We start from the raw sequence: 16,024 nt of genomic DNA on the forward strand, positions 1-16,024 counted from the left end.
ATTAACTTAAAATATTGCCGAATAATTAAAGTTTTAATCGCCGGTTGAGACATACTATTATTTATTATTTTAAACTATTCATTTTATTTGTTTTAATGTTATTTGTTTGTAAATTAATATATTTTTTATTTATTTAAACATTACAATATTATTTTTTATATACTATAATGATTAAACGAATATTTATTTTAATTTAATAGTACATTTTATTAAATATTTTTATTTTTTTTTTTAAGATAATAAAAGTTTTCATTTGAAAAGTCACAAAAATAACATAATATTCTGTTTTAGTGGTGAATTTTACTCGATATGCATATTATATAGAATAAACTTATTCGGAATGACAAATTATACCACTTTCGTTATATCATTATCTTTTTACGTCGCAATTATTTGTGTTCCATTTTACAGGATTATCATAGACAATAAGACAATATTGAAATATTATCCAACTTTATGAGCAGTATTTCTTACAATTGGACCCATAACCATTAATAATAAAAACATTCATTCTTTATCGCTTACGGAAAACGAAGGAAAATATCTAGTATTCGTGATATTGGCCAAACGGTAGGCTGTAGTATATCGCAGAAAAAAGAGCACTAAAAACGTCTTCGGAATCCTCCCCCATTTAGTGGACATAAATGTAGAGAGACACGATAATGCTCTCACGTATTCCATTTTAGATTGAAGTAAAGGTCACGTATACAAAATACATATATATATATATATCATAATCAGACATTATTTTTATTTTTTATTTATTATTATTTTTTTGCTTGACGTGAAAACTTTAAAATGCCGTCCAGTTACAAACACTCTTTTTTTCGGCTTTATCATTCTAATACTTTTAACTCGAATATTTAAAAGCAATTTTTTTTGTCCGTAAAAACGTTACGCTACAAGGATTCCATATTATTATATTATTTTACACTACTTCAAAAACAAACGTTTGTATTTAAATACAAATGTTTTAATACATATAGTGTTCTACTAGTTTTACACTGTTTATCTTGATTTATTAAAACTAAACAGAAACACTATATTATAATCAAAAAAATCTTTTTCCTAAATATATTTGTTTCACTTTAGGTTTCAGCGGTGATTAAAAAGAAAAATAAAACAAATAAGTATCTTGAGTAGGTTAGTAAGGTTTAATTCCTTTTCTAATAGCCATTACTTACTGGTTGTTTCCTAAATTATAAGTTATTTCAAAAAAGCAGACGGTTGAAAATGTCCTTATACTATGCCTAATGACCGGTAAATAACTAAACATAAATAAATCTACTTTAAAATAACTGGAAAATTATTCCAGAAAATATCTGTAGACTGTTTTTAATACTATAGTGAATAATTTAATAATTTATATATATATACGTAATAAACAAACCTAAAGCCACAATATTGTTTAATTGAATCTCTGCAAACAATTTTGTATTCAGTGTTCATTATAGTGGTGAAACTTAAAAAAGCTTAATAGAAATAATTACAAATAAGTTGTTCATTTTGTTTTTCTAGAAAAGTATTAATTATTACAATTTGTTAAACATGTTTAAATAAATTAAAATTTATCATTTTAATATTTATTTTATTTTATTATTATTCGATGGAATATCTAAAAAATACTTAGCTGTTGATAACATGCAATTAATTAATTTAGAATTTAAGCCATAAAATAAAAAATATATACTATAGTTATAAATTATTAAATCCAAAATATTTTATACGATATTCATCATTATTTTTTTATTAAACGACAACAGTGTTATTTTGTAGCATTAAACTTATAAAATAATTATTTCTCTGCACCACTGCACACGATTTTAAATTTAATATCTTCTGTCTAAATATAACAATACGATTTGATGGTGTAAATTATATTACATTTTTCTTATCATTGTATTTTATTAACAACATCCGTGAAAAACAATAAACTTATTTTTTATAAACAAAATAAAAATGTACAGTTTCGTTCATTGTGACAAAACAAACTTGAACGACAATTTTCAATATATTTCATTAACTTCTTTTTGGCACATATTTTATTTTAACACTTATTTTTGCATATGGAATTCAATATTTCATGGAAGTTTTCCGACCATTCATAGTCAATATATTATATTGATTGGTTGATGTGAAAAAAAATGATTGAAATAAGTCTGATTTTTTTACTGCTGACTTTTCGCTTATTGTCTAACTTGTTTTATACAACACATAATATCTTTTTAAAAACAAATTAGTTGGTACTTCGAGTATAATAAATAATAATTGTTATTTTCAGTAAATAAAAACTAGTTATCAAACAGTTCAGTCAATATAAAATAAAAAATATAGCCGTGCCACTATGTTTTTTTTTCTAGTTTCTAATAATACAATAATTTACAATAATATTAGCATAGTACCTAATAATTTATCTTCAAATAAGATTAGATTCTTTGGAACAAGTATTAGTTATGATATACCTTATAGTTAATTTACTATTAATTTAAATATTTTATTAAAAAATATCAATTGATTTACTTATTTTTATAAAATCTTAATTCAAAAAATCTATGATGATCAATTATTAAAAATTTTAAAATAAATTATATGTATATATATATATATATATGTATTTTAAATTTAAATTTTTGGTTTCAATATTAGATATTTAGATGCATATTATTGTTTTAAAAATATAAATAACCAATTTTAATATTTTCGATTTGTCTACAAAAAAAAAAAAATAAAAAGCAAAAGCTGTTTATGGTAAAATATACATTAAAATCAATAGACATAAACATTAAATACCTTCCTACGTAATAAATTATAATAAGGAGATACATCATTTGTTTCAGGAAGTTATAACCAGATTTCTATGAAATCCCTTTTAGTTGGTTACATTGGCTTTATATTTTGTTTTAATATACCTTTTAGCTGTTTGATTCATCTTCCTAAAAAAAAGTATGTACCGGCACTATGTGCTATAAATTATAATATTCCCTTCGTTCTGAATATTATTTTTACTTATATTTAAAAGTGACCTTTTCATAAATATTTTAAGAACAAACATAGACTACTTTATGAGTTTTCTAAAGTCTACAAATTTTCGTATGTATAGTATTATTTTACTGTATATTACACTATAATAAGTAATTTTGGTTTTAATAAACATGACATATTATAGCAGCACTTGATAATTTTAGTAATAACATAAACAGAATTTAATGAAAAAATATTCTCAGTATTACTATAATAGTAGGTAAACATAAAATGTATTAAAATGAAAATGTTTAAACACGCATTTTACTATACGTGGAAAATAAATAAAAAAATAAAACTAAGCTGATTATTTTTTAAACATTTATCACGATTTAACAAACCACTAATTAAATAACTATAATACCTCATGGCTCATGCTCTCTCAGGAATTTTTCCGCATTATCTAAAATTGATATTATATTGAGATATAACCCGACACCAATAATAAAAAATATATAAATACTCAAAAAATAATATTAAACATCAGTAGAAGTGATTTCAATGCGAGACTTCTCCTCGGGTGAATTTTTCACTGTCAATTAAATATATAGTGTATGTTATCGCAAGTTATTATTATAAGTACTACAAATTGTATTTTTTTTTTAAATAATATAGAAAAATGTATATATATATATATATATATACATATTTATTTATATATAACCGATGATGTGTCTTATTTGTTATTATTTTATATAGCCATTTTTATTTTATTTTCTTGAAATATAATTAAGTGGCTATAATTGTACAGTCTTATAAACATCATCAAAATTAATCTGTCGTTAAATAATAAAGTAATTAAATAACTATTAGTTTATTCATGGTAATTGTTTAAAGCTTGTAGATAAAGGAATATCAAGTATGAATAAATTATTTCAACAAATTAGACATTATGCATAATTAATATAAATAAAATTATAAAATTGTTTCAATTTTTTTAAATATATTATACTATAATTATACACGCTTTCATTTTTCAATATTATGTAATACATAAATAGTTTGAGTTTTAAATGCATTAAATGTACCAAGTGAATGATTATCACGTTTATTAATAATTTATACTTAAATAAATAGAAAAAAAACCATGTAGGTACATAATACAATAAAAATAAACACGAGATTTAAGTGATATTTTTTTTTTTTTTTAATGTGAAGTATAAGTGATACATTTTATGATTAAATCATAAATGACATAAATAGTAAATACTTGCTAAAATAACAATATATTAAAAAAATATCTTCAAAAGATGCAAAAATATTTCATTGATCACTTAATAAAAACTTTTTTTTTAAATTACTAAGACTAAGTGAAAATTTGGTCTCTCAGACCTTGGAAAAAAATAACAATTAACTAATAAGCCGTTCAAAAGCATACTTCATATTTATACAGATATGGGTGATTAATAAGAATTTTATTTATTTGATTTTATTCAGTTGATAACATACCTATACAGCTAAGCTTAATTACTACCATTACTTGATTTTATATTGATTTATTGCGTGTAAATAATAAATACTTTAAAAATAATACAATAGTTTTTAAATTTCAATATCAATAATCCAGTTTTTGATAATCAATAAATAATACTTTGTTTCCTTTATAAATATCAGAGACTAACAAAAAATCAATATCTGCATCTATAAATATCTGATTATGTCACACGAAAAATAAATAAATCGTAAAGTATGAGTGTTATAAAAATAAACAAAAGTCATTCAATTTATTTAAATCAATTTTATTTGTTTATTTAACTTGTAAACATCAACAATCAAATATCATTAAAATTAAATATAAAATATTTTTTTACAAATTTCCGATATTCAATAATATGTATTATAAATCAAACTTTTATTACACTTTGATTTGATTTTGGAGAGCTTTTTTTATATTTTTCTTTTTATCAGTGTATAAACAAAATATATTTATGGAGAGAAATTTCTTATAAATTGTTGACCTATTAAATAATAATATTGTTTAAAGATAAAAAAATATATAACTTTTTTTTTTCAGCATTTGTGTTACTGTAGTTGTATTGAACGTTCATTTTCGATCACCTCAGACGCACAAAATGGCACCTTGGGTAAAAAGAGTGTTCATTCATATACTGCCAAGACTTTTAGTAATGCGAAGACCTCAATACCAATTTGAACCAAATAAGTAAATATGCACAATATGAATACGCATAAATTAAGTTTGAAAATCTATGTTATGAAAAAAAATGATTTATAATAAAAAATTTGTATATTTGCAAATTTAAATTTGTATTTAAGCTCAATACATAACAATAACGTTAATAAAATAAATTAAAAATTACTGTTTACTTATTTTTAAGCGGTAATTCTATGAGAAATACTTTCGTATTACTGCTTACTTTACTAAAAATAACCTGCAAAACAACATAATATATTAAATTAATTTATTTCTCATAACATTAATTTGCTGAATTAGCCATTTCATAGTGGTTAACATAAAAACACGATTATTCATTAATGTATCTCTTAATTAAATTTATTAATACTAAAATTATTGATAATGCATTTTTTTTCAAAACCAAAAATTTTATAGTTCTAATACTGTACAGTTTCAATAAATATAGCCAATACTGGGTATGGAATGGATAATAATTATATGATATGATGGTACTTCAAAAATTTAACAATCTAGCTAAAAAAGTACACAATGTTAATAATTGTGTGCTGTTTTTATGTTTTATTGGAATTAATTAATTAAATATACTTTGAAAATTCTAATAACTTTTTTTTTTTTTTTTATCAAAATATCAACCATAGTCTATTTCTTAACGTTAGAAAGATGTGAGCTATTGTAATATAGTAATTACCGATGAGACGATTAATAAAAACACAAATTGCTTCATTGTTTATTTTTATTAATTTATCTTACTCATCTAAGTTTTTAAAATAGCGAAAGAGCTATTATTTCATTAAAATATAAAACAAAATGTATACTAAATAATAACATACATTTTAAAAAATTCAAGGTAATATAGTTACAGTTGACAGTTTAGATACAGTATTATTACTTTATGACAAATTACTTTAAAAGTTTAATAACCATTTAACATTATGCATGAAGATTAAAATAAACTACATTTTACATGTATTAAATAAATTTATATTTTAGTTGTTTTTAAAACAAGTATTTCAGTAAAGATTAATTTAAAAAAATAAATAAACAAAAAAAATTATTCAGAAAAAAATAAGTATTGCAAATTTTGATAAGACTATGTTTTAACCGTAAAATCTATGTTGTTCCATTATATGCTTTAATAATATAAATAACATAGGTATATACTGTACGATAATTTTATAATTATTAATCATTTATATTTTATAATATTTTAAATACTTTTATAAAAATAAAATATTTTTTAATGGTATTATATATTTGGAAACCTACATTTGTACAAACATATCACTACGATCGCAAATTAAATTTCTTATTCGTATTATATAAAATATACGTATATATTATATACATATAATATACCTATAATATTACAATCTATTAAAACTAAAATTAATTAAACAAACTTACAATAAATAATATTAATTACAACGCATTGCTATCTACAATATGACAAATATAATAAACTTACCGGATATAATTTTCAGCATGATATAATACATAAGCAATATAGGATCATTCGTGTATAGAACAAAAATTTTTAAATGATCAATCATCAACCGCTCCCACTCTTCGGAAAAATATTATATTTTATTTATGAAACGTGGTTAGTGTCTTTGAAATCTAATAACGCGATTTATGGGTTTAAAAATATTTTAAAAGAATAATACTGTCTATATTTTCAAAATCACCTAAACACAATAATCATCAATCATAATTAATAATAATTTTAGAATGATAGTATTATAATGTTAATTTTATGAGCTCAATTTTTTAAGTTCTGAATATAATTTTTTTTATATTATGAAATTAATCGTAGCTATACACATAAAATCATATACTGTTTCAATAAATATTACATTATAGAATATCAATAACAATAATATTAATTTCTAAATATAATCCAATCGAGATGTTTTATATACTTACAAAATTTTAAATATTTTTTGTGCTCATGTTTACGAAATGTGTTGTAAATAGATTCAACGCCGGTTCAATAATGCTGAAAGGTAGAGACATACATCCATGTTTCTTCCAGGCTGGCTGTGGTTACGACAACACAGAAGCTGGTAAAGATAAAGGTCGTCGACAAACAGATGACAGTAGCGTGTCGAAAGGCACCAGAGAAACTTCCAAAGAAGACTTATCCAGGTCAGGAGTGATGTATATACAATAATATATAAATATATATATATATATATATCCATATCACACCCCTGTATACGTACGACTGATTCGATTCGTGAAACGGTCCCTATTTATTTTGAACATTTCATTAAATATGTACATTTAATTATTTCATAATATATGTCGTTCACTATTTACAAATGACCTATTTTTTCATAAAGACATTCTTAATATTGCACTTCATGTAAACATTCGTAATGAAAAGCAAATAAAATATATAATATCAAAAAAAAAAAAAAAATGAAACATACTAGGTAATATTGCAAAAAGGATTTCAATGCATGTATTATTAAATATTAAAACTTAATTTCATATAATCGTTCAATATTCAAAATTAATCACACAATTTTTATCTAAGGCTTTAAATATTCTTTTTGCAAACATAACATTTTTAAAAAGTCGAAATATTAATATTTTATGTAGAAAACACGATACTATTGTCTTAAAATGTCTACTATTATGAAAGTTAAAATTAGAAACTTTTATGTCTAGTTTTAGGTAATATTGTAATAATTTTATTTAATTACTGAGATTGATTATCACAAATTAAAATATTTTGTTCTGTTTTTCCATATGATTTTGAAACTATGAAACTATTACTTTTGAACTCTAGTGAATTATTTTTAAATAATATTTATATAAATTTACATTTTCACAAAAATGTGTTAAAACTGTCAATATTTAATTTAATTCCTTATAGATGATCAAATACTGACATCCTCTTAATCCATAGAATTAAACAAAATTTAAATTAAATACTTCAGTCATCCACGTATTTAATAAAAAATAATATTTTTGATGTATCCTTACTATTTTTTTGCTGATTTTGTAATAATCATACGTATATCAATATTTAAATAAATAATTATCATATTTATGAAATCATAATCATATCATTATGGTGATTTTCTGTAAGTTTAATTTGACTATCTTTTGGTTTGTAGAAAATATGATATTGAATTATATTAAACCGTTATATACAAAAAACTAAATAATTTATACAATTTAAACTTAAGTGCTATTTATTAGGCCTTAAACCATGAATGTTCTAAAATTTTAAAATTTCATAAATTGATTATCATTCGACATAACTCAGTTATGAGAATCATACATTTTCTACTCAGTTCATAAATTGTGCTAAAGATTTTCTATTTTATGAAATCAGTGAAGAGTTTTTGTTTCACAAATCTGGCAATTTTAAAACTAGGATATAACATATATGGTGTTCTCTAATATTTCAACTTCTATCTATTATTAATATTACCAAAAACATTTTCACATCAAATTCAGTACCAAAAATATCTCATATAATTCTAAAGCACGATGAAGCGAAGTATAATACTGTTTTATCACTTCTATAAGAAAATAATATCCCTGGGGAGATAGCCGTTCATATATTCGAGTTATTTTTGTAGTTCTGTATCTTGTTGTGTTTGTCTAAGGTATTTTGTTAATGTTCAATTTTTTTTTTTGTATTGTTCCCATAAGTCTTAACTATAAGTTTTTCTAATAGAAATTTCATCGACTACCGCAATAATAAACTTCACTTGCTTTTATTTCTACTCTTTAAAACAGAATTACATTTTTAATGTATTCCGTCTTTAATTATTCGCATACAATATTTTTACCTTTAGTGCTTTGAGTTCTTTAATACGAGATATTGAATTATAACAATTATGATAATTATTCTAAACTATGCAGTCTATGTAACCATATTAATGTACAAATATAGCTAAGTTAGCTTTGAATTATTTAAGAGCAAAATATATTTAATGTACTTGTATATTTTATAAAATGTAAATGAATGACACTAATATTCGAGTGCTTAAATAATTTTTATGACTGGTACGGTAGAGCATGCAACTTTATTGCTTTTGGAAAAATAAAAGTCTGAAAAACTTTTATTATGTTCATTCTCTATACAAAATTGTTGTTGACTCTTAATCTGCCGCCAAAGATTCTCTTTGTACTCGTAGCCCGTAGGTATCTCAAAAACAATATAATATTCTTAAACGCCTATATATCTAATAATAAAATGCTATTTTTTCTGGTTTCTTTCATTCTTATTTTAAGATTTTATCATAATACTATGTAATAATTATTTATTTATTATTATATTTACTACATTTTCCAGAACATATGACACTAAAAAAAATGTCTTACAATACTTTATTGGTTAACTTTAGTGATGGAGAAGGAGGTAGTTGTCAGGTACATGGGGTGGCACAAAGTCTGGTGTCCGATGAGATATCAGTCACCGAGATGACAACAGATTGCAGCAAGAGCTCTATCTTACTTAGGAGTCCCGGATTTCTGCATTCATCCTGTCCTCCAGCCATGCATAAGTCGTGTTTTTGCATCCGATTCATCGCAGAACACACGAAAATAACGGACGACGCGACCAAAGTACGTACATCAAACCCTGATTTACCACGTCTCTGATAATAATACTCTATAAACTTATTGTAAAATATAATATTAACTTTCCCCATTTACATAACATCGTATTTTATGAGTATCGTATTGGCCTCGTTCTACTCGATTTCAAATGCAACAAAAATATTTTATTTTATTAATAACATTTTTCTTTTTTTCTTTTTTTTTTTTATTTGAGAAATAATAATAGACCTCAAAAACCCTTAGTAGCATTTTCTTACGTGAAAAATATTGTCTAGATGATATTTTTAAGAAATGGGTTTTCAATTACTTTAAGAACTTGTCTACTCATACGGAAAACAACTGAAAAACGCAAAAGAAATGTAATTATATTCATTCGATAAAATCAATAAAAAATATGATAATTGTATACTATGATTTGAAAAAATAGCACTTATTACATAATATAATATATTATACGTATTGTCATTATAATATATAATCGTTTTACAAATGTATCACAAAACTAGGTACATATATTACCAATGCGAGTGAATAAAAATGAGTGCTGAATATTTGTTTACTGTAAGAAATAATAAACGTACTCATTTTATATACAAATTAGTTTCTTATATTTGTATGCTCAAGATTTATTAAAGTTATATTTTTTAACGAAGCATATCTCATACACAAAATTCTCTCTGATCGTTTAGCTTGTAATCGATTTACCGGACAGTAATTGTAGTATATAAACTGATTCACGAAAAAAAGTGATTAGCTATTGACAATATTTTATTTACTAACTAAATTGAACCTCTCTTAGTAGCTTTATTAATTATCTGTCTTTTTTAAATTACCAAGAAAACTTCAAGTTCAATATAATCTAATGTTTACCAATAACTATAAATGAGTTAAATAAAATACCTTATTTTCAAAATGTTTATTGAATTAAAATTATAGACATTATACCCACTAAATTAAATAATAAACCTTAAAATTTTTAAATGAATTTAGTATTTTAGCTTACATTTTAACTTCTGGGCAAATGAGGTAATTTTAATTTTACAAAGATATGTGTTTCTTATATTTATGACTGGATAAAATACTCTGAATACAAATTTTGGTAGAGGTTTCTGTAACCAATCGGATTTTATTAGTATTTTTAAGGTCTAATTTAAAAAATCTAAGCACTTTTTAAAAAAGTTTTGAGAAAAAACAAGAATATTTTGTTAAAATTATAATACTATTATTATTAAAATAATTGTTTGGTAAATTTATTTACAAGATAGTTAGACATTCTTTACTCAGAATTATTTTCATCATATAGGTATAATGACTTATCATTTGATTCAAATTTAACACATCCATTAAAATGCCTACTCAATGACAAGATACACTCGATACCTTCTGTATAGCAGAGTTATTACATAGGTACTTACTATATAGTTTTGTTTCAAAATATAAAATCATTAGATTTTAAAAACTGAAAGAACTGTAAAAATTGAAACAATAAAATATCACAGTAACGTCATTATATTTTTTCTCATTTTATAAATTTGTTTATAGAAATCTACGATGATAAGAATGGTTTACAGGGAATTAATATGATTATATTTTATGGGGGGTTTTAATAAGTTGATTTTTACTGTATTTTTGTACTTATTGTCAAGATGCTTGACTATAAAAATAGGATGATTAAATATGATCTTGAAACGTATGTGAAGTATCATAGCCGTACTCAAAATACTTATATAGGTACCTATTAATTTTTATTTTTTGAAATACGGCTGAAAACAAATATTACACACTCTCTCCTGACCACTGTATAGTCTACTCGCGTGTTTTTGAACGTTCAACGGTAAACCTTAAAGCATTATAATTTATTATTATAATACCTATCAAACTTACTATATTATCATATATACTTATGGCGCCACTCTATTCCGTCTTACTTGCCTGACTTCGAACGAAAACTTTGCGCTCTATGGGTGCAATCAATCAATCAATCTCAACGCCTATCCGGTGCCCGCTTGTATATAGAAAACAATATTATTTCCGTATGGTTATACTACATATACTCTGTGCAGGTGAAAGAAGATTGGAAGTATGTCGCGATGGTCTTGGACAGATTATTCTTATGGATATTTACACTGGCGGTGTTCGCGGGCACGGCAGGTATTATCCTACAAGCGCCCACGTTGTACGATGATCGGATACCGATCGACAAAAAGTTTAGCGAATACCAAACGTAAGTATGGAAGTCTTTACTATAATATTATAATGTAACATAATAACAAATATATTTTAATACGACGCGAACCTGTCAAAAGTGGCGTATCTAAGGATTGTAGAAGTGCTGGTAGAGGGGTGATTAAAATGTCATAAAATAACTTTCTAAGTTTCTCTTTCGATATAAAAGCATTGTTCTTAAATTTTTAAATTTTAGTTTTTTCAATAATATTATTCGGTGTGTATTCTATTCGACAATAACTCTACAGTTAAATTTTTACAAGCACAATTTAAAATATATATTATTTAAAAAAACCACAATTACCCTCTAGAAGTCAGGAAAATCTGCCCCCGTTACCCTTAATACATGTCATTAAACAACAGGATGTCGATCGTAATATTATCACTGCTGATAAGGCAGATTTTATACATTTAACACAAATGAAATATTCATCAAAATATTATGATTATACTATTGTAGTATTATTCATGTTGTTAACTTACTTCTGAGAAACAATATAATATTATGCACATGCATAGTCGTTTAAGACGATACTATTTCTGTACAAAAATATATAAAATATGATATCATACAAGTGCATAGTTTTATAGTTTATGAACTTCAAAATAATATAGCTAAGAAACAAGAAAGCCGGACGGGTTGTATTTTTACTCGTGTTTAATGTTTATATTACCAAGTACATATCTTATAGCTTTTAAAGGTCTCTTTTATTTAAATTTCACGGCGAATAAATATTATATAATGTTTTTTATTAGCACTTTAATATAAAGTATTTGATATTAAATTAAATTCTATAGTATATTTTAATATTAAGATATTCTGTGCAATTTCCATAACAAGTTTTTTTTCTTTTCTCCAAGTAATATGATGACATGTTAAATTATAATACAAGTTTCAATAATATTATCTTGTGATTAGTTAAATAACTTAATTACTTAGTTAATAAAAAAAAAAAAAAAAAAAAATTGTCATTTAAATATAGGTACTATACTGATATCTGATGAATGTTGTGTTAAAATCTATAGGAATAGTTTAACATAAAAATATAAATAAAATAATAGTTTTTATTTTTTTTCATTATAAGTTATGTTAGGCAGTTAGGTTAAAAAATATTTTATACGTATTCAATATTAACTCTGATGTTTATAATATAATGATAATTAAAAACTTATGAATTGAACAAACGTTAACGGACAAAAGAAAATAAGTTATTAGTTTTTGGGAAATGGAAAAAAGTCTAGTTTTTGTATTTTTTGTTTTTTTTTTTTTGCGTATACTAGAAGATGAATCCAAAACTAACTATTTCAATAGTTAAAACTATATATAATATAATATTTTTATTTTTTTTTGTAAGATATAAATGTAATAAAATTGACTTATTCCCTTATACCTTCGCAATGACCAATAATTGTTCGGAGTGTTAAAACAATTTAATAATTGCAGGTCACCTAGCATAAGGAAGAAACTGAAGATAGGCCGTTATTGAAATAAAGTACCTATAATTGTAATTATTATAAATCGATAGCGTTTTTTTTTTCAGTTGCATTTTTTAAATCTCTTACACATATAACCAAGTACACAACGCCCGTGCATTTACAGGCCTTGCGGTCTTGCATTTTACATGTCATATCAATCGAACTTTCACATTTTCCCTCATTATCAAAATACACTTAATTACCGCTGGTATAAATTTTCATGAATGATTTTTCACACATATTTTATTGCACAAAGTTTGAAATATTATGTACATTTAGTTTTGTGAATCACTAAGACCTTTTTTGTATAATATCTCATTAGTTCAAATTTTGATGATTGAAATTTTTAAGAACCTGTAATCAAAAACTATATTTTTAAACTTTTGAGTGTTTTATGTTGTTTAAAAAGAATCCCTTTTAATGGTACAAATATCTTTCTTTCAAACAAATGATTTTTTTACTACAAATAGTTTTTAATAACGATTTAGAATATTGGTGAATGATTTAGTTACTATGATAAATTAAACGATAAAGTAATACAAATATTAATCTATTGAAATTTTATAATTTACTAAAATTTTCTTAGTTAAATTACAGTTAAATACAATAAAAAATAATTCATATTTATATATATTAATGTAAATGTAAAATCATTATTAAAAAATAATATCCATAAAATAAAGTTTAACAATATAGAATTTATCCGTTCAGTTTTATATTTAAATACATAAAAATCATTGAAAAAAAAAATCATCTACTTTAAAATTTTAAGTAAAAAAAGTAATTTTTACATGATAGAAAAATAATTCGTATAACAACAAAACAATTTAAAATAAAACATAATGTATTTGAAAATGCTGTGTTTAAGTAGATATACTTCAAATTAAAATAACAATAACCATAAAATGATATCTATATAAATGCATTGTCAAACAATGATAATAACAGAGCATGAGCATGTTTAAAAATCCACTCTGTTTATGTATATAATATTTATCCACTATGTAGATTTATGGAAAAACGTTATTATGTGTTAGCAATTTAAATTACATACACTCATACACGATACACATTATGGGTACACAGGAGGTTTGATGTGCCTACAACCGTAATACACTATCGCACATTATTTTTTAAATTGATTTCGTTTGCCAGAAAAATTTATACTCTAATGATTTCGCTTCGAAATGTTTACGTTTTGTTGTGAAATAAACAGTTCATGTGATCAGATTGGTCAAAATGATTTTTCCACTCAATAAGCGTATTATATCATGACGTTCTTCCTTATTTGTTCGTTATACACATTACGCTCAAAACGAACTGTAGCCTAGCCATATTATACGATATTGTGTTCTTGACAAGTAGTGACCTAAACGAAATTGAAATAATCCAACTAGTTCGATGATTAATACATCTTTTTCACTAGATTTACATTTTAATGTTATTTTATGTATAGTCTGACAAACAGAAAGTTAAAAATAATAAAATATAAAAATAAATATTATAGGTATACTACACCTATAAAACACATAATTATTTATTTATTTTTTTACTTTTTAACCAAAATAATGATAGAAAAAACCATATTTTATATAGAAATCTATTGAATTTACTTTGACTGAAAATCAAATAAATGTAATACAATTAATTCAACACAACTTAACAATATATTATATTGCAAGATATAATATATACTTGGATATAATCACGTTTGGTTAAAATATTAAAAATGTTTCTTTATAAAGCATTTGACTATATCCTTGTATTGCTGATTCAATATTAACAATATCTTTCAAGTAGGTAACATTTTTCGATTTATTCATGTAAATATTAATTTAATTAATTTTATTTGTATAAATTCATTGTCCCCAGAAATTATGTCATTTTTTTGTACAATATTTTTTTTTTGTATTTTTTTATTAGTAAATAAAGGAAACGAGTTTTTTTATGAATGAAAAGAAAAATTCGATTGTAGACCGCCTTTGACTCGAAAAGGTACGTGGTCTAACAATATAAGATTGAATTTCAAAAGCAGTTCATTAATAAAATTGTTGTATCAATAAAATGATAATCAAATCATTATAATATAACGAAATATGATAGTTTTTGAAATATTTAATCTAAATTAATAATGATTAACACAGAAATGTTTATGTTCAGCCTCAATTTCGCATTTCAGAACCATTTCACTACCTAAGCCATCAAAAATATTTGTACATCATTTTGGTATACACATTTAATATTATACATTATTAGAGATACTGATTCTCATTACATAAATTGTATAGCTTTGAGCCGTTTTAAATGTTTATATAAAATATGATTATACTTGCTCAATTTTATCTTCATAACATATTTCATTGTATTCAGTAGTCCGTGAAAAATTTAAAACTAGTTACACGATTCATAAAATAATCATACGTATTATCCGGGAACTAAATCTCCGAATTTTTCTGATAAATGTATTAATAAAAATAAAAATAAATTAAAGTTAAGATGAAAATGCTTAATTCGTATAGTTATTTATAAAATAATAAATTATGTTTTAGGTTTCATGGTAAAATG

At 23.3% G+C, this 16,024-nt stretch overlaps 1 protein-coding gene across 3 annotated transcripts in view; it reads left to right on the plus strand.

The window, feature by feature from the left end:
* The window catches only part of LOC112598045 (acetylcholine receptor subunit alpha-like), a 163,758-nt gene that overhangs the window by 145,428 nt on the left and 2,306 nt on the right, over window positions 1–16,024 (plus strand). For 2 of the 3 annotated variants that reach the window (XM_025344370.1, XM_025344371.1), the window contains exons 9-13: window positions 5,036–5,182; window positions 7,151–7,321; window positions 9,544–9,763; window positions 11,821–11,981; window positions 13,428–13,476. In XM_025344370.1, coding sequence (XP_025200155.1) covers window positions 5,036–5,182; window positions 7,151–7,321; window positions 9,544–9,763; window positions 11,821–11,981; window positions 13,428–13,470 — 742 coding nt within the window. In that variant the 3' untranslated portion in view covers window positions 13,471–13,476. The remainder of the gene's footprint in view (window positions 1–5,035; window positions 5,183–7,150; window positions 7,322–9,543; window positions 9,764–11,820; window positions 11,982–13,427; window positions 13,477–16,024) is intronic. The other variant, XM_025344372.1, reaches the window with a different exon arrangement.

Source organism: Melanaphis sacchari, unplaced genomic scaffold, assembly GCF_002803265.2.
Source record: "Melanaphis sacchari strain LSU unplaced genomic scaffold, SCAv2.0 Contig44_pilon_pilon, whole genome shotgun sequence".
NCBI lineage: Eukaryota > Metazoa > Arthropoda > Insecta > Hemiptera > Aphididae > Melanaphis > Melanaphis sacchari.